Here is a 20,648-nt window from a genome sequence, read left to right as displayed (position 1 = left end):
ACACATACAGGAGAGCAGTGACTCGTCTCTGTCGTCTTGACAACGAATAATCGTATAGGGACATTGTTCGTGTAGATAAAATTAAAGTGACCTTTCATCGAAATAGGTTTTATAGACAGTAATGGTTGATAGAACTTTAATCGTAGTTCATAAGTGTCATTTATTGTACATCGTTAACATCATCATTTTTGTTGATGTTCAATTTATTTCTCATCAAGGAGGGGGATATGTTCGGAACCGTGTGTTCGCATTTACGGTGGACTGTATGTTTTTAAGGGTCTAAGGGAACTAACTCTGAGGGTTTAGTGACGTGTAAAAAAGATGCCATGTGGGAGAATTTGTCTTTTAGATCGAACCATCGAACTGAAATATTTATATTGTACATCGTTTAAATGTTCGTGAAACTCTGCAATAAACAACGTCTCGAACACTACTTTCCATATATACCAAAATTGCCATACTTTTATTGGAAATAACCACCCGATAAATAATTTTCTAGGAACTTATCTTTAATTCTAACAGCACCGTTCGGTTGGAAAATTGAACGAGAAGTCACGTGATGTAAACAAAGCTACATGACGACGTGGGCTGAACACTCGGGGGGTTTATAACAGTATTTATTCATCATTAAACAAGCACCGATACTGACATAAAGCCACCTACAGGAAGATTAGGAAAGATCCCACCCACAGCTATAGCGATAAACATACTGTCCAGTTATTGAACCTGAAAGAACAAGGAAGACTTACCAACCCGTTATTCTACAAACTCAAGCCATCTCATCCCAGAACTCCATATGCCAGAGCCACGATTAAAACCCGCAAGAACCCTATTAAAGCCAGACTCCTAGTATGCTCAGAGACTCTATAATACGGCGCAACACCTGTCTAAACTCCTCTCCCAATTAGGTAAAGAAGCCCCTTCGTTCATAAAAGACTCTAAAGATTTCTGCGAAAAACTACAGGACCAACCACAAGACATACAGATTCTAACGTACGATGTCATCGATCTTTTCACTTTCACTAATATTCCTCGAGATGAAGCCATTGTAGCACTACGCCACAGATTATCTTCCCTAGAGAACCCACTTGACACGAACCTCAGCACGGAAGACATCATTAACCTCAATAAATCCTGCATTGATTCCACCTACTTTTCCTGGTGAGATGATTTTTACGAGCAAGTACATGGATTACCCATGGGAAGCCCTTTGTCCCCAGTCCTCAGCGAGATCTATATGACTAGTTTTGAAAAGGATGCCCTATCCACTTCACCGGTTCAACCTACAGCTTGGCTTCGTAAGGTAGATGATATTTTTGTCATTCTCAAACAGAATGAAGACCCCAACCTCCTCCTCATCCACCTCAACAACCAAAACAACAGAATAAAATTCACGATAGAAAAAGAACAGAACCAACCCCTCCCATTCCTGGATGTCCTAGTTAAGAGATCTGCTGACAAACTAAATACCAGCGTATATAGAAAGCCCACACATACCAACCAGTACATTAATTATAAGTCGGAATCATCCGCACAGCGTAAAGAAAGCTACTGTATCCACTTTAGCGCGCAGAGCCGTGAACATCTGCGACAAAGACTTCATCAGAGCAGAACTTGATCACATTGAAACTTCTCTAACCAACTTCAATAACTACCCCCGACAATTAGTGCAGAAAATCATCAAAGCCACCACCAACCCTCCTACAGATATAAGCAAACCTAAACCAGATAAACCACCAGTGAGAATAACAATACCTTTTCATACCACCTCAGAAGACTCCTAACCCCAACAGGCATCCAGGTAACATTTTCTAAAGGAAGAACTCTCAAAGATCTCCTGAAGGCCAGTGGCAAACTTCCCCCAACCAAACCCAAAAGAATGTGTTTATGAAATAACCTGCACGTGTGACAAAAAATACATCTGAGAAACTAGACAGCCTTTAGACAAGAGAATCAGTCAGCATAAATCTAAGTCCTCTACTACCAATTCAGCTGTGGCCCAACACACAATCCAACCCAGGACACAGAATTAAAACGCATAGAACCCTGGCAGCCAACCTACCGATAGAAAAAACCTGCAAAGTTATTGAGGCCATACACATTAAAAGAAACAGTCCAGACATCAACCGCGACACATGGATATTCCTGCCTAGTGCTTATAATGAACTTATTAAATATACCTAAATTATGTGTTTTGCATCACCCCCACTCATTCTTCAGTACTGTGGATAAGAAACCTTTGTGAATTTTTATGAGTTTTATTATTTTTCATTTTTCTAATATTATTATCAATTTGTTAGTTATATCCCCTCTATTTCTTAGATTTATTACAACATGTGGTTTATTCTAGTCTAATTGTACATTAATCACACAGATATATAAGTTAATTACCATTATCTAAACAAACCATGGTATATCATAATTGTATTGTAGGTACTATCCCATTCTGTCAGTAGTATTGTATCTATCACAATGGCTACTCTTAACACTTAATTAGTTATTTGTAGAATAAACCCCTTTGACCTTCTTGTTGTCCTGTATGGTTTCATGAATTGTTGTTATAGTTTTCTGTATATATTGATCTCATAATTCTTGCATTACTGTATTAGCTTGATAACGTTGAGAGAATACTCTTCGAAACGTCGCCCAAATAAATAAGTAGCTGTTTTTCCATAAGTATATGTTTTTGTGTATCGAAATAAAATCTGTACCCTCCCGTTTCGCCTACGTCCCATTTCGACTACAGCTTATAACAACAGATTATATGGTCTGGTGATTTTATTATCCCTACTTATATACCATCAAGTTCAAGTTCAGTTCAAGTTCAAGTTCTTTATTCCTTTAAGTCAAAGACTCATCAGGTATAACATACAGTACAAACAAATAAATAAATACAATATGTACAAAAACAATATCAAACACATATATACAACACATATCAAACAGGGTTAGATATTTAAATATATAATTAGAAATATAGGAGAGCAAACGTTTTTCTATTCACGTTGTTTGTTTGCCAAGTATAGAAATTTCCCTAGATTAATTAATTCATTAGCTTTATCCGTATTTAATAGTTGGATTAACTTATAGATACTGGGGTTGGTATAAAAGTATTTTTTTATATATTTAATCCTAAGATCCGTATATAATGGGCAGATTAAGATAAAATGATATTCATCTTTAATATCATCTAAATTGCAGTTTGTGCAAATTCTATCGCATCTTTTAATTTTATTATATCTTCCCTTTTCGGTATTGAGATTATGGCTTGATAATCTTATTTTAGTTATTTCTTTACGATATTTAATATTTATTTGTTTTGTTAGGTAATATTGCAGGGAAAATGTATCAATGATTTGTTTATATATAACTCCCTTAGATGATTGTCTTATTTGCCCGTAGCACTCTTGTCTAAACATGTCGAGTAGTCTCCCTTTAATGATGAAAATATCGAATTTACAAATCTTATGAAATGAGTTTTCCCACATATAACCAAGCCCTAATTTAAATAATTCATTTTTAACATTTATTACCCACGGGTCGTCATTTATAATCATGTCCTTAAAACACTGGCGAAGTAAACTGTTTTCTGTATTACATAAGCGGATCCAATATTTAAATATTTTAATTTTACGAGTAATTTCTAATGGGTACCTGCCCAGTTCGAAATATAACATACAGGTATTCGTAGAATTACGTGTCCATAAAATTCTTTTAGAAAAATTAGTATGAATTTTTTCGACCTCCCCATCACTATAGCTAAAATCCCATTTAGGCTACAGCGTATGACAGATTATATCAAATCAAACAGAAAAAAGAATGAAAAATTAATTTATATAGAAAGGTAAGGTAAGTTAGCCGCAAACTTGTCTGGTATTTGAGCAAGTTCTTCGGTGTAAATTAATTGCACAAGTTTCGTTTCTTCTCGTGAATATTTTCTGAGGCTACTTTTAAATTTGATTTGGTCTTCATTTTCTGGGAGGTGGTTGTGGTTTGAAACATTTCGAACATACATATCCATTGTGGTACATTTTTCAATGCAGGTTGCCGTTACACACTCCCAATGAATACGAATTCTACTTCACGAAGTCCCGTTATATACACATAAAATATTGTTATTGTTAAAAATAAATAAATAAACAAATATTTCTACTTCCGAATTTGAAAATAAACACAATATTTGTTATAAAGGAATTCTAATAAGATAACAAAAATTTTGACTGAATGATAGTGAACTTGAAGAAAAAATGTACAATATTCGAAACAATTCATCTTATATAGATGAACAATTATTAAATTCAATGTAATCTCCAAATATTACAAATATTTGTCACAACAAAAATGTACTCTTGATAGTTTTGGTTTGATGTTAAAGTAAACAAGCTATAATATATAATGAATAAGCTATTTTAACAATAAACATTACATTAATTATATCTCTTAATCAGTGGAACAGTTCGTAGCTGATTAGTTGGGGGTCAGGATTTTGAAGATAATAAAATTTGTAGTCGAAATGGGGTGTAGTCGAAATAGGACGTAGTCGAAATGGGAGTGAACCATAAAATCAATCAACCTTGACTGTTTGATTACATTAATATGGGTTGTAAGATTGACTAATACTAATCTCAATCAATGGTCGTTATCGCGAGTCATAAAAAAACAATGAAATTGGCTGACTGGGACTGGCTTCGGTGGCCGTAATCCGTAATAGTGAGTTATTTCGGGATTTATATTCCAATAATAAATCAATATTAAATTGGGTGTCAATTTGTGCGGCTAACCCATACTTTATCCGAGAACAATGGTGTTCAAAATTACAGTCTATTTTGTATAATTACTTAAAACAGAAAACAAAAGATACTGATCAACATAAATCTGTAAGTGATCACCGTTGTCTAATCCATGTAAAATATACACAGGCGGTTTAATTATCCTTGTCAGTGTATCAAATCAAATGGCTCCGGCAAATAGTTAGTTTCTACGAACCTATGTTAAAATGAAATAACAGCCTACAGAATTTAGACGAGTAATTATGTATCGTGGCCAGTTTTGGACTATCCAGGCTAACCGGGTTTAGCACCCCCTCCCCCGCCTTAGAAACTCATATACATTTTGACACGTCTGGGTAAATACGAAATTTAACTAAAATATATTCAACTAAATTGATTTATTTAATTCTTTTAACTGTTATTTATATTTTATTTATATTTTGATTTGATGGGTAATTGCATTTACCTTGTATCGTATTTATATCATTTAAAACGAATCTAATCAAAAATTTGCCTTATTGAACAGTGAAGTTAGTTTTATTCAGGAACTGGGCATTTCGGATAACACTTATTCCTATATACATTAAAGGTATGGAGCAGAATTTCCCTCATAATGCGTATACTAACTTCTATGCATGTAACTTCTTACTAACGCATGTTAAATTGGCTATTTACACATGTAAATATGCTAATTTATATGACTTATTTTTTAAATATTGCAGTTAGAATTTGCAGTTTGTTCTATTTCCATTATTACTGTTAATTTATTGTAGTTAGTTTAGCTTCGTTAACATTTTGACACTTTACAAATGTTTCGCTGTAAAGGCGCCATTAAAGACAAAAGTCGTGTTTTGGGGTTATATAAACAAGGCACAATTTCACATGTCCTAAATGGGCCACCATATGGTAAACAGCGCAACCTATTACCATAAGGACACTGCCTGGGCAAAGTTCCACCGGTTGCCCCAAAATGACCGATGTAATGTGTCGGCGAAACGTTTAACTCAATCCTATTTTATTTTTAAAAAAATTAAAGGAGCATTAGGTAAGATTATAGTGAGGGAGCTAGGAAAGACATTGGTGGGGGCTTTGTAATATTCTCCACATCTACAGTTAATTTAGTAGACACAGCCTTTCAGGAAGGTAGGCTTTTTGAGGTTTGACTTTCCATTAGCATTTACTAACTCCTTAGTTGTTGCGCCTTTGGGTAACGTGGTTTCCATACCTACATCTGTTTTAAATAACCTTCTAAATTGGTTGGGGTGTATGATTTTTTGGTTTATCAAGTTTTGATAGGTTGGATAATGTGGCTTTGGTGAACTTGTTTACCATATGTTCTGAATCTTCGCTGTGTTGGATGAAGACGTCTTGTAGGTGTTGTACTCCCAGGTTGAGGGATTCGGGGTCACAAATGGTTTTGGCTCTTTTAGTAATGTCTGCTTTTTATGCATTTGGATGATTAGATTTGTAGTAGATATATTGGTCGATGTGTGTTGGTTTTCTGTGCACTGAGGTGGTGACATTGGAGTTATCTCATCTTATCATTACATTAAGAAATAGGGGACTGCTGTTGGTTTCATTCTCCAGTGTGAACTTCATTCTTGGATGTTGGTTGTTCAAGTGATTTAGGGGGACGACAGTATCATCTTCTTTTTGTAACATGACGAAGGTGTTATAATAAAATAAAACCAAGTACGAACAATCCAAACCATTAGACAAAATTCGAAGTCCTAAAAAAACATACAGGCAAAATAGTGTAATCAGCAAATGGACTGTTCACCGTATATAAAATACACGACAAACAGTGGTAACTGGTGTCCTGAAGAGTAAGCTTACCCTGCCTGGCGTCACACCCGCCATAGCTCCATCCAAACTATTAGACAAAATCTCGGTAAAATAGCGTGATTGGCCAATGGACTATCGGTATGCAAAATACACGTAATGGACAGTGTTAACGATGTAGTAGAACCAGAAAATGGGTTGAAAAGAAGCAGTTACAGTGCCTTCTTCGGGTGACATCATGTAAATTTCGGAAATCAGCGGGGATAAAGGATTTCCCATCGGTAAACCATGGATCTGTCCATAATAGTTTTTTCCCAATATGAAATATGTGGATTCCAGGCATTGCTTGGTCAAAGGAATAATGGTATCAACTTGTAGTGATATATCCAGTGGTGTAGAAAGTTGTCGAATACGGGTTTCAGGATTTCTGAAATCAAGGCTCCTTCTCTTGGCACATTAGTGAGTAGGTCGACAACACCGTACGAGAGCAATTCATTGGAGTCCTTAATGAAAGTATCACTATGTCTGGAAGATCTAGGAATATCATGAGTATGCCAAATCCTACAGATTGTATTTAGGTGAAACAGAATGGACGTTAGGAGATTTTAGGGTCATCAACTAAATCAGCTCCCTTCTCCGAGAGCCGCGCTATATAAAACCCGTACTAACCCGTGGACTAATAGTGAAACGTTTAACGAAAAAAATTAATGTTGAACGCGGAAGTTGATTTAACTTATCTCTGATGGAGCTAAAGGGGGCGTTCTTAAGGGATGTAGAATGTGTCGGGGATCTACTTAAGCAGAGTTTTTGATGTTATCTGAGGTAAGTTTACATAAGTAAATCGCCCACCGCCCCGTTTTTCTTGTCCTTATCCGAGATAGAAGAGAATTTCGCGTTCTAAAGTTGATGTTATGTTCTAGCCGACCAATAGTGAAACTTTTAACGAAAAATTGATGTTGTATGTGCAGGTCGAATTAACTCCTCTCTCAAGGGGGTGTTTTTAAGGGAGGAAGGAAGGGTCGGGGCTCTTCTTAAACAGTTGTTTTGGCGACATCTGAAGTTGGTCGACTTATGCACGAAAGTTGATTGTTTTACACAGAAGTCGAATTAAACCCGAAATTTCGACGTTTTGACAGATCCCCTCCCACCCCATGGGAAAGGGACCCGCAACTTAAGAATCAAGGTTCAGAGTATCGGACACCGCCGCCACTCATCTAGCATAGTAGAAATTGTGTACGCGATGTCGATAATACATTGATAGTTTTTGAGATATTGGCTGGTTTTTTTTCTGATTGGTCGACCGTGACCTTTGACCCCGCCCCAAAAACTATTCCCCAAGCGACCATGATGGGTCATTTTTTTTTAAGTGGAGTACCTACGGACTACCACCTTTCATTTGAGACCAAGTTTGCTTTGATGGGACTTTTTTCCAGGAAAACACATAAATCTGTGTTTATCCGGCAGACTAATGGACCTGAGATGCACCGCTGTACATAAAGCAACATGTATACTTAAAGGGCCATCATTTTTGCAGTAATTCTTTGATTTTGATTTTGGAAGCATATAAAAGGGGCATTTTGGTGATACCTGAAGTTTCACCCCTATATAGGACACAGCTCACGAAATATTTCTACGCCGTCACCCACGAAACAAGGGCCAAAGTTATTTTTAGTCTTTCTCTCCCTTTCTTTTTTCTCCCGTCTGCATTGCGATTTTTGTTGACTTTTTGGTGTAGAATCGAATAAAGGGTTTTGAAAATACATTTTCTGCCAGATTTTGGTAAATATTCATGATTTTGAGGCGGAAGGATACAAGAGTTGAGAGGTTGGTTAGGTTGAAATGTAAGGCCGAAAATTGCATGTTTACTTGTCTCCACTTCCAGCTGCTGTATCTCTTTTCTGTTTGATGTTTGTGTATTGAAATCAATAAATACAAATCAAAAATATTTTTCTATAAAATTCAATATAAATTAAACCTCTAAATTAAACCACATCTACTTAATTGCTCAAGTGCTTTCACCCATGAGTCTTAATCCGGCACTGATCGCGACTTTATAAAGGATGGAATATGTATCTCGTTTATATAACGGCTAATTACGCCATGTGGCGTGAATTGAGGCATAGCGTACAGTTCAGTAGGGGTGAATGTACGCGACGGCTTTGTGTACTTAACGTTAAAAAACCCATAAATTTGTGTTTATAATATCCTAATAAACAACCCATTTGATCAGATTTCTGGCCAAATGACGCGTGAACACAATACTGCAGCAAACTTGTGCTAAATCTGTATCCTTACTATAGAGCCCAGTGAGCGTGTTGAACTAACTATGTTACTTTCGGTTTAATAAAAATTAATTTCTCACTTACAAATGCGATTGACAGTTTGTGATTTAATTTAAAATGCATAATTGAGACTTTGTTTATTATCTAGACAACGGTAGCAATACAAATCGAGGCTACACTGGTTTTCTAATGGCGATAATTACAGTGAAGTAATTTGACTGAAATGTTTAACATATTTCCTTTTCATTATCTATTTGGTAACTATTATAGCGAGAAATATTAGTTCTGTCTAATCTTACATAATGCTCATTTAAGCTACTCGGGGAGTTGGATTGGCGAATGGTTAGCACATGCGCGCTGTATTATAAGGTCTGTCATTGAGTCAACTGGCGTGGTTTCAATTCCCCTGTTGTACGTGACAAAGAGTAGGGTCGCCTGTCCAACCTCGTGGGTTTTCTCCGGGTCCTCCGGTTTCCCCCACTGCTAAAGACCCCTACGCGCAAGCGAATTATTGAAATAAAATTGAACCACGTGTTAGCCCCGAAATGACCTAGTCTGTGTGTGCGTGTCTCTCTCTCCCTCCCTTTAAGCTACTGACTTGAATAAATTGTTTTGACACATGCAAATTAAACTTTTGGGCCTGATATTGAACTTCATCTGCTTGCAAACACTGAAGATCGAATAGCGTCCATAAAAGATAAAATTATTACAGTTGCGAGCCATTAAAACATTTATCTCCCAGTCTGAGTGTAAAGTGTTCAATTTTATAAATATTAATAGAGTTTATGATCAGATTTTTGTTGATTAGCTTATGATTATTTATATCAGTCTGTGATATTTGTTTGTATTTACCGTACACTGCTGTGTAGTAATGTTATTCAGATCACTTATAAACCTGTAGCAGTAAATCTCTTTGATCGGAAGCGGCTGTGGAAATATACAGGGGAATTTGGGTTTATTCTTCTGAAAGTTTTTCTTCAAACCTGTAACAGGTTATTCTTCCAGGGTAGGGGTTTTGTTTCCATTAGAAAACATGATCTAAGGTTTTTCTTATGGGAATTCTGGAACATTCTCATTTTGCGTACATGTAAACATAGACCGTTTATAAGCAAGATAAAGTCCCCGACTTCGGTTATGCTGGGGACGAAAGACTTCAGAAAATACCCTCGACAGAAAGCCTCGGCCTACCGGCCTCGGTTTGTATTTTTCTCGGGTTATTTTCTTCAGTCTTTCTTTCACCAGCATAACCAAAGTCTCGTGCTTTATCCTACACATATTGCAAGTCTTTCTTTAAGCCTGCAATGTTATCTAAATTATTAATTAGACATTAATTAGCTTATCCAGACTTTAAAGATACTTTACCGTGTGCAAACGGTGTGATTTGATGATATATTTGGACTAAAAACATATTCAAACTAATTAATCTATCAAAAATTTGCTTCAAATCCCTCTCAAAACTTTATATTCGCTGGGGGATAACGCGCAAGCTATAACTAAACTGTTGTTGGACGCCATATTTGCCACCTAACTTCGTTGAGGGAGGGTCCATTTTTTCAGAATGAATTTTCCATTACTTACTGTTCATTTACCATACATATTGAGACCTGAGTAAATTCTTAATTATTTTTGTCAACATTTATTTCAACCGTTTTATTGCAGAGTCTCTTGAACGTTGACACCCCTCAATGTTCCCCAAACCACCTAACCATTCGATCAAGAAAGAACAACCGCTACCTCAGTCAAGCTAACACACAATAAGCTGGCACACAATAAGCTAACATTCTTGCCCATTTCTTGCCCCACGGGTGTTTTTCGGGGAATCTAGCATTTTTCTAGTAAGATTAGGTGTGTATACTTTCCATATATACCCACATTTACCATACTTTTATTGGGAATAACCACCCGATAAATATTTTCGGGACACTATATCTTTAATCAACACTCGATGTCATCGGTAGCCTGCGATATTTAGTGGATTTGAATACATTTTGTGATGAATAATAACGTAAAAAAGAATAATCGAGACTTTGTTTATTATCGTACCAACATTAGCAATGAGTCGATAATATCTAGGTTTCAGAGGGAAGCAGTTTGACTGAAATTTGCAGCATATTCTGTTTTTATCATCAAATTTTTTTTCACTATTATAGCGAGAACTGTCAGCTCTTTATCTAATCTTACATAATGCCCCTTTAAACTTCACGCACAAATGCATCCATACCTTGAACAACAGCGAGTTTGTGTTTGTTCACGTCACGTTTCAGGTTAAAGGAGCTACCCGAGATATCACGTGGCAAAAATAGGTTTAATTTCGTAAACAAAAAATGCCAAAACGTGTCTTGATAAAGGAGACATTGTGACATTAAGAAGAATATAGCTACGGTTACACGGCGTGGAATATGAGGACATATGGCCAACCTGTCATGATAACTGAAAGTTTGTATTTCCTCGAAAAAGTGTAGTTGCACAATATTATCATTTTAAAAGATTTTGAAAAAAGCAATATGATTTTTGAAATTCTTGTGTAATTTACAGAATCATTGATTTTTGTTGGGGGGGGGGGGGCGGTGATAAGCGTGTGCGTGGTTTCGATTCCCAGGTTGTACGTGACAAGGAGTTGGGTCGCCTGTCCAACCTCATCGGTTTTTTCCGGGTTCACCGGTTTCCTCCCACTGCTAGACCCCTACGCGCATGCGAATTATTGAAATAAAATTGAACCATATGTTAGTCCCGAAATGACCTGGTTTGTGTCGAGTGGACGTTACCCTCTCCCTCTCTCTCTCTCTCTCTCTCTCTCTCTCTCTTGATTTTTTTAAATTCGCGTTATTTGATGGGAAGACGAATGCCTTGCCGATTACAATATTGTGACGGTTAGATCACTTAAAGATATATTATGTAAGATTTAGGCAAATAGTTGACAGTTCTTGATATAATAGATCTAAAATACATAATGTAAAATGAAAATATTGAAAATTTCATTCAAATTACTTCATTCTGAGCCAAGTCACTGTTTGTAATTTTGACAAGATGTGTGCATTGTGGTAACCAGGTCACTGGTATATTCGAGACTTAGCCTCGCTTTCCCATTTTTAAATTAAATTTTCAAATGGCTAACCGTTCTAATCTAGTTAAAATCTCGAGTATCCGATGCCATCGGGAGTTGATAGGTATTGTTTTGTTAAAAAATGTCTAATTAATAGTTTATATAACATTGCAGGCCCTAAAGAAAGACCTGCAATAGGCAAATTTAGCTCTTGCATAATGTATGTTTAAAAGGTATATCAAAATCCAAAAAATGGTATGTACAAAGATTTTCCTTTCACTCCCCATCCTCTGACAACGATATACACAAGGGGGCACCACGTGTAATATTTTGATGCGCCCCTTTTAATCCGATTAAATCAAACGCCGTGACTACGTACAAATATCAATTAACTTAAATTTAATCAATTTCAACACGTTGAAAAATTAGACATTGTCCAAAAAAAAAAGCAAATGACGACTATCGGCTTTAGATAGTTTTCTGATCAGCTGTAAAATGATTGAATTCGAATTTCCTACTTGCTGTTTAACTATAACATGTTATTTCTAATTAACTAAATGATCTCACTTTAATGTTTTACACAGGTCACAATTCTATGGAATACAGTTACTGCTTATTACTGAGCAATGTTTCAACAAGTCTTCTCTAGTCTTTCTCAAACAAATGATTAAATATAAAATGTAATTAAAGAATATATATGTAAAAACAATCCATGGCCAAAATCTGTTTTGTTTTAAACCTTTTTTTTATTAGTTCTTCACGTGCGAATAAATAGAGAATCTCCTACCAGTCTTTTTTTGATATCAAAAAATATCAACACAAGTTGATAATGTAACAAAAAACGAGGCTCTGCCGAGTTTTTTTTTTACTTTATCAACGAGTGTTGATATTTTTTGATATCAAAAAAGACGAGTAGGAGATTTTATTTATCACCCAATCCCTTCTTACATGCACAAATAGATAAATATAATTCTTTGCTGTAGATTTCACTTTTACTGAACATTACAGCGTAGTGATACATCATTTTTTGACAGCAATTTAACCATTGCAAAGTCCTTTATATTGGCCCAGTGTTTCCATCAAGGTCAATTGAATAACAATAGTTCATTTTTGAAAAAAAAAGTTTCTTTTAATAAGAAATGAACTGTTCTTTGAAAATAAAAAAAAGTAGTTCCATTTCAACTGACCAATCAAATTCATGTAAAGCGATATCTTCTAAGGAGATATCGCAGTAGATTATGAAATATATCACACAAGCGATATCTACTGTGGAATGAATTATTGGGTGATAATCTTAATTAATCAACTTGTCAATAATATCATATATAATGTATTACTATTAGACGCAATAAACAACACCAACATTCTATATTTGATCAAAGCTTGATAACAACTATATATTTTATCATCAAAGTGATTCTAAAGCAAAGACCAGTATTTCAGACAATTTTAATTTGATTATGAGTAATGCCACACATAAATATGCGAATAAAATCAAACACAAAATACTTACTCTGCTTGAACTGTACATGTATATGTAAGAAACCATACTAATAATAACATAATTAATACATCGGCGTAAACATTTCTAGCATAATTCCTCATATTCACAATTATATCGGTAAAGTCTCCATCGAGGCACAGTGGTAACAGTTGTTTATGCAATGCGCAGTAGTGAGCTTTTCACTCTGCATATACCTTACTATTACTTAGTGATGCGTGAAATCAACTAAATCCGGGTTCCGATAACGTAATATTTATGTAGTTACTGTAATGTAACCCTTTATAAAACAAATTAGCGAATGCAATATAACCTGAAACCAGAATACACGTTTGCTCTGAATTAAAATGGTGGGCCGTTATGTAAGACCAAACAGCTCTTTATTCAGTGTTCTTAATTCTTAGCTCTTAATTCATAGACCTTAAATTCTTGTTTCTTCATTTGTTGTCGTATTTACAAATCAGGCATTTGTCATCTCAGCTTTATAAATTTTATCTTTGTTTAAAGTAGCTAAGTCTCTAACTCAATATCATCCAAAGTCTTCAACATTGAAAACACGATTTATTTGTCAAATTAAATCAACATTCATGTTGTGATCTTACCGGAAAAAGATGGGCTTTTGATATCCAATATTTAAGACAAAATAAACATTTTACCATTGGTACACGAATCGTGTACCATAATGCGCTTCAGCCCCAGTTGTATCAAGAGACTCGAGGGACGAGGCTAGACCCATTGCACCAAATCAAACGGCGTATGTAGACAGGAAAAACCAGACGCTAGAAATTTGCACTCGCTTGAGATTGCTGGCTTATTTCGCCGAACATAACTGATTTGAAATTGGAGTAAAAACGGAAACCATTGAATGTAAATCAGTTTATATACATTCATATTACATTATTATATGCGTTGCGACTTAGCTACTTTAAGCCATATTTCACCTAAAGAAGGATTTAGATACTTTCCTAAAAATACTATCGATATGGCTGTTTCATTTACAATTTTTGTATAAAATAAGTCCGGGATGTCTATGTTCAGTTATTCCTTTTATTCTTATTGAGTTTCTTTAAAGGGGTGGGTTTACAATAATGCGTTTAGTTGTTGGGATTTGAGTTTCTGTCTTAAGAGGGTTGAATTTCACCGCTGCACCGCGGGATGCCAGTAGGATTGCTCATGGAATCCAAGAGGTTTTATTTATCATGACACATTGTTGCCGATTGTCAAGATAGTTCTTTAACCACAATAATACATGTAACTCCTTTCGGACCCCAGCAGCATCCAGTTTGCGGCAACAAGCCAGACTCTGGTAAAAGCCTAGCATAATGATTATGATCCATATTTTGACAAATAAGTGATTTAGATCTATTAGTTGGAAGATGGTTCAATCACCTGAAAGGAAACCTCTTTGAAGTGTTGTTAGAATTGAATTGTCCTTGAAGAAGTTAAGGACCGGCACATATACTATGACAGATCTCATGTTCGAGATTATTTATAACACTAGGGCTGGGACAATTGAGAATTAAGTTTCATTTTTAATCTACTCAAAATATACAGGGACAATAGATTTGGGATTAATAAATGCCAAACTTTTGAACTTGATAGTGTAATACTGTGAAATTATCATTTTTAAATTAATTCCACGCATGAAATAATAAGATAAATCAATATAATTTAACAAATATTCTGAAATAAAGTCATTAAATACTTACCTGGCCTGTGTTTCATAAAAATTAAAACATAACAGTAAACCCACAATTAATCTTTTCATAACATTTGCCATTATTTACTTCGGTTTATTGTAGCCTTCAATTAATACATCCAACTTCAGTGAGTTAAGAAGAAATAAATAAAGATAGATGTCGTGCTTTAACTGAATGTCAAACGCAATATGATTTCATAAATAGCAACGCCCATGCTATTAAATCAGTTGTCTAGGAAAAGATCGGTTCTCTGTGTATCAAATAACATGACATTTACTTAAAGATGCATTATGTAAGATTTACATAAAATGAAATGAAATCTAATGGGGGTTAACTTCTTACTGTTGTGCTCCGACTGGACGAATACAGTGTGCAATGGGGAACATTTGGCTACGACAGTGGCGCTACGGCGTACTCTTATATCGAATTACAACTGCCAAGGTATCTTTTACATGCTCGCCAAAATTTACATAAAGAGATGGCCATTCTTGCTATAATGGTTTTGAAAAAAGATAATGAAAAATGAATATGTTAAAAAGTTCATTAAAATTACTCTATTCTTTGCGAAATTATCGGTGTTGGAAGATGTAGCGCGGATCGTTTATTATCGTAGCAACGGGACAGGACATTCGTATTTTAATCCTTCTAAATCTTTGCCACCCGATGTCCTAGAGTTTAATATAGATTTGTTATGCTAATAAATGCATAAGTAATAGTTTATATATCATTTGAAGCGAAAAAAAGAAAGACGTATTATAGTCAGATTTAGCTCTTACATAATGCATCTTAAAACTTGCATATTAAGTGTCATGATTATGAACACCTTATTTTCGCTTTCGATTAAACATCCTAAATAATTGTAACTTGAAGATGGGCTCCTTTTATAGACTAAAATTAAAGTGTTAGCCAGGTAATAATGTATAATGAGTATATAGTAGTTATGTCCATATATGTTCAGTATTTTCGGTGGCAAAGTGACTGCCATATGGAAATCATGATCATACAATTTAAAAATCAACGCCAAAATGTCACGATATTAAGTTTCCGACTAAGTACCTTTATACGACTCCTAATTTTTTCTGAATGAATAATGCATTAAAACAATGATTTGTGCGACATTTTTCGGGAATCGATTATTATTTGTTTCATCAATTCCACGGGAATCAAAACTTATCGAAATGGACTAATGGATTAAGATTTAAAACTTATAAAAACAATGTAAAACAGTGTCTAGCGCCTCTCCAGAGCTGTCACCCTGCTTTATGCGCTACATTTTATTTAGAGCAATCAATTCTACTACCTTAGTTATATTCTCACGATGACGTAGTATAAACATACCACATTAAATTTTCAGTTTAAAACCGGACACTGTCAGGTCCAAAAATTATTCATATTGATAAGTTAAGTTCTAACCATTTCACATATTGGATCCTTTATATCGTTATAGATCACCCGGTGGAAGCCGACGTTATAATTCTTACGTCATATAGCCAGCGGTGGATCCAAAAGAGGAGCAGGAGTACCACTCTAGTGAAAACCTTTAGGTATATGGTAGATAAATGTATAATTTTTGGAGGCGGTTAGATTTATAGCAATAATTGACAGCCTTGGCTAAAGGGCAAATTGTATAAATGAAATGAAATGAAATGGGGTTTAACGTCCCACTGTTCTGCTCCTATATTGGGCTAATGAAGACGGGCATACACCATACAGTGTGCTATAAGGGAAATTTTGCCCGGGCAGCGGCACTATCGCCTACTCTTATATCGAATTCCAACTGCCAAGGGATCTTTTACGTGCATTCCAATGTATACACGGGACCTCGGTTTTTCGTCTCATCACAAGGACTAGACAGCTGTCCTTGTGAGGCCCTCCGTCCTGCACCACTGACAAGGGAAACCACGTCGGAAAATCCAGATGAACTTTCTCGGCCAATGCAGGGATCGAACACCCGACCTCCAGGCTAGCGAGCCAGGCAAATTGTATAAACCTACATAGATGTTATGAGGGGCTAATCTTCTTTAGATTTGGCCAAAATATAATATTTAATTTGATTCACCTGATGTGTTATTAATGCAGGGATCGAACACCCGACCTCCAGGCTAGCGAGCCAGGCAAATTGTATAAACCTACATAGATGTTATGAGGGGCTAATCTTCTTTAGATTTGGCCAAAATAAAATATTGAATTTGATTCACCTGATGTGTTATTAATGATTGGTAATATTTACACAATTCAATTTATGTTTCTAAAGATTGAATCTTAGTTTACTATGTGGACCAAAACACAACACTGGCTTAAGCTTTTTATACATCCAATAAAATAAATCAGTACATACAACCACATGACATGTTTGACACAAATAAAAGAGGATGGGTTTCAGTTTATTTTGAGCAACAATCCAACATAATTAGGCCAAATAATACAGCACGTGGATGAGGGTTATGCCCAGTGCAAACGCTCTGTTAAACAAGCTAAACTGAAAGAACAAGGAAGAAATTTCAAAAAAGGTCAGGAATGCAGTAAATATATACCTTTTAAATAGATACTTACATTTTTGTCCCGTGATTATCAATATATTATTTCAGAAGAAAAAAATAAGATGCAATTTATTCTATCAAATTCCCCCCAAAAAACTTACACGCGATAAATTATAGAAAATCCTTGAATACTTAAAATCTGTAAACAAATTGCTATGAATTTATACAATCAGCGATGGAATAGAAGCTTCGTCTTAAATTTTACATACGGCCGAACTCGAACATCTTCGATGCAACTGTATTTTCTAATTAGGTCAAATGGAAATTTATAACAAGATAGTTAGTCATCATGGTGTTAATAGAACATGTATTGGGGACTGCCCAGAAAACTTGACGTTTCTAGGTAAATAGTTGACACCTAGAAAACTATACTTGTGATTTTTCCCAAATGGCACCCGGTGGAATATATACACCAAGAAGCGACACGAAACGCTTGAAACCCGGTTGACAACTATTCTAGACCGCCCCTAATTAGATAGGAAATACTAACCGGCACTGTAATATATCTAATCATAATATAGGAAAACTACTTACAGCAGCCACTATAATTATATAGGAAAGAATTATAAAGATCTACTATCCAACGTTGAATATTCTTGCTGTATAAGTATAATGACGGGAAACACAGTGGGGTTTAATATTTATATATCTATTGTATGAAAATATAGGAACAAATTATAAAGATTGGCAACAAGATGTTATTTGTATAGGTAATATTGTAACATCTACAAAGATATTTGGAATTAATAATTTCAGTATGTTAAAGTACAATAGTATGATTATAATGTAGGAAAAGACCGCAGGGGTCCACAGCTGATATTGTTAAATATATTCTTGGTAACTTCGATATATCAGGCATCTCGATGGTAAGGGAAGCAACTTTTGTCTCTTGCCATTGTATAACGTCCGCTCCTCCTGGCGATGTTCCTAAACTGACTTCATAATACAGGTTCTTCCATGGGGACGTAAATAAATCTCTCCATGACATTTCCATAGATTTACCATCAAATGATCGGGCAATTAATAATTTTGAACCCGCTGAAATATATAGAATAGTAATAATAGTAACTTTATTTATTCAGAATATACCATTCAATAAAAACCAGTAGTCACACTGCACAGTTCATTCAAATAATATTAAGAAAATGAGCATATTTCTAAAAACAGGGCCAAAACATCCGGTTAAACGCGCTATCGATGCAAATTTACAGCTGAATAGTTGAACTAAAGTTTTTTCGAACTCCACTTCATAAACGAAATTAAAGATGCTCAAACGAAATCCAATTTCTGACATAATCCAATAAAAAAGTAAAGACTTTTTGTAACCCGTGGATAATTTTACACATCATAGATCAAATTTGAAATTTTTCTATTGGCAGAATGACTTATACAAACCTTGTAAAATTGGAGGTTGTGCTACAGATGATATTACTGTTGATATAGAATTGTCTTGTCTTCCTAATACATTAATAGTAGAAACACTAACATTATAGTTAGAGTTAGGTTGTAGTGATAAACTTCTTAATTTAGCCTGGTTATAACCGATCTCTGAAACTCGAACTTCCTTATCTAAATTATAACCTGGACCATACACCGATACCTGGTAATAAAAGAACATAAATCTAATACTTGTAACGACCAATGTAAATCGTGTAAAGAAGACAATCTGTTTCACAGAGGATTAAGAAATTTTTCCAATAACTCTGTAAATGATGACTGCTTTCAACACCTGACGTCACATCACACGGCGTCAATCATTGGCACAATGGTGCGTGCATTGTTTACATAAGACATTTACACTAAATAGGACATATTTTTCAAAACCTTTATTTATTTTTCTAAAGCTTAAAACAGATGTTCAACAATTTCATTTGCAGAACAAAAAAGTTAATCTGTGGGGCCCATTAAGCAGCATCGATGTAGCAGCCTGGCTAATATCTACGGCTGATCAGTTTTTCAGTCAGGGTGCTTATTCTAAACCGAAACACTAACTCGTTTTATTATGAAAAAAGACACTGCTAATTCTTGGCGTTCAAATGTGCACAGATAAGATTAAAAGTCCATTTGTCTGGAATTTCTCATTTTCTTAAAAATTGAATACCTGTATAGACTTGGTACCAATTCTGGTATTTTCTAAATCCCATTTTAATCGTAAACTATTAGTCAATGGATAACAATCATCCTTCACCGGATATGCAGATACTCCATCTTGATGAATAGCGATTTGCCCCTCTGATATGGCAGCCATTTTGTTTATAACCAGAAGAACGCCATCAGTAGTAGCTGTAGTTGGTAACCCAGCTTTATTATAACATCTTACAGTAGAATAAACTTGTTTAGAGTTCTGTATTTGATCAACGGGGAGTTCTACTTGAGCAAATGATTGTTTATCTGGTACAGGAGTAAATGGCTGTATATCAACACCGCCATGCGTTGAACCTAGTATGTAAAACAAATGAATAAACGTGTCAATAATTAAATAACCCCCCGCCCCTGCTCAGCTACATAAAGTTTTTGTAAATCAACACTTTTATGAGAAAAGTTTCTCGGCCGTGTGCTTTGTCCTTTATCGTCAGATGTGGGACAGGATGGGCACTTAAAGCACGAGATAATGATATAAACATTATGTGATATCACAATTAATGCTTTGCACCCATGAGATTGAATCACAATGTCATTGTATTAATTCATAATAAAAATTGACGTCAAACGAGGTGTTGAATTTCTCTGTTTAAAAAGCTTAATGTGTATGTATATACGCCCAAATGACGATAGAGACCATGAGGTGGGGGGGGGGGATACATTGTCTCAGGAACCTGGCAAACCCCCTGCTGCAAAAATTCCTGGATCCGCCCCTGCCTACATGTTCTCTTGTTGATACAAATAGTAGATTGTATGTTGTAGAAATTAACAATAATTACAGCCAACCGTCGACTTAGGTTACATACATAGAGATACGGTATTTGTTATATGTTGTAATGCAAAATGAAATTGGATTTAACGTCCTACTGTTCTACATTTGGTGGGCTAA

At 35.3% G+C, this 20,648-nt stretch overlaps 1 protein-coding gene across 1 annotated transcript in view; it reads right to left on the bottom strand.

Moving 5' to 3' along the window:
• Positions 1-17,369: 17,369 nt before the first annotated feature.
• The window catches only part of LOC130014092 (uncharacterized), a 53,722-nt gene continuing 50,443 nt past the window's right edge, over positions 17,370-20,648 (bottom strand). The window contains exons 4-6 of the mRNA XM_056102973.1: positions 19,719-20,056; positions 19,013-19,217; positions 17,370-18,655 (exon numbers count right to left, since the gene is read on the bottom strand). Of these exons, the coding sequence (XP_055958948.1) occupies positions 18,378-18,655; positions 19,013-19,217; positions 19,719-20,056 (821 nt within the window). The 3' untranslated portion in view covers positions 17,370-18,377. The remainder of the gene's footprint in view (positions 18,656-19,012; positions 19,218-19,718; positions 20,057-20,648) is intronic.

This window comes from Patella vulgata, chromosome 8 (genome assembly GCF_932274485.2).
Source record: "Patella vulgata chromosome 8, xgPatVulg1.2, whole genome shotgun sequence".
Classification (NCBI taxonomy): domain Eukaryota; kingdom Metazoa; phylum Mollusca; class Gastropoda; family Patellidae; genus Patella; species Patella vulgata.
This window is presented reverse-complemented; position numbering and strand designations above follow the sequence as displayed.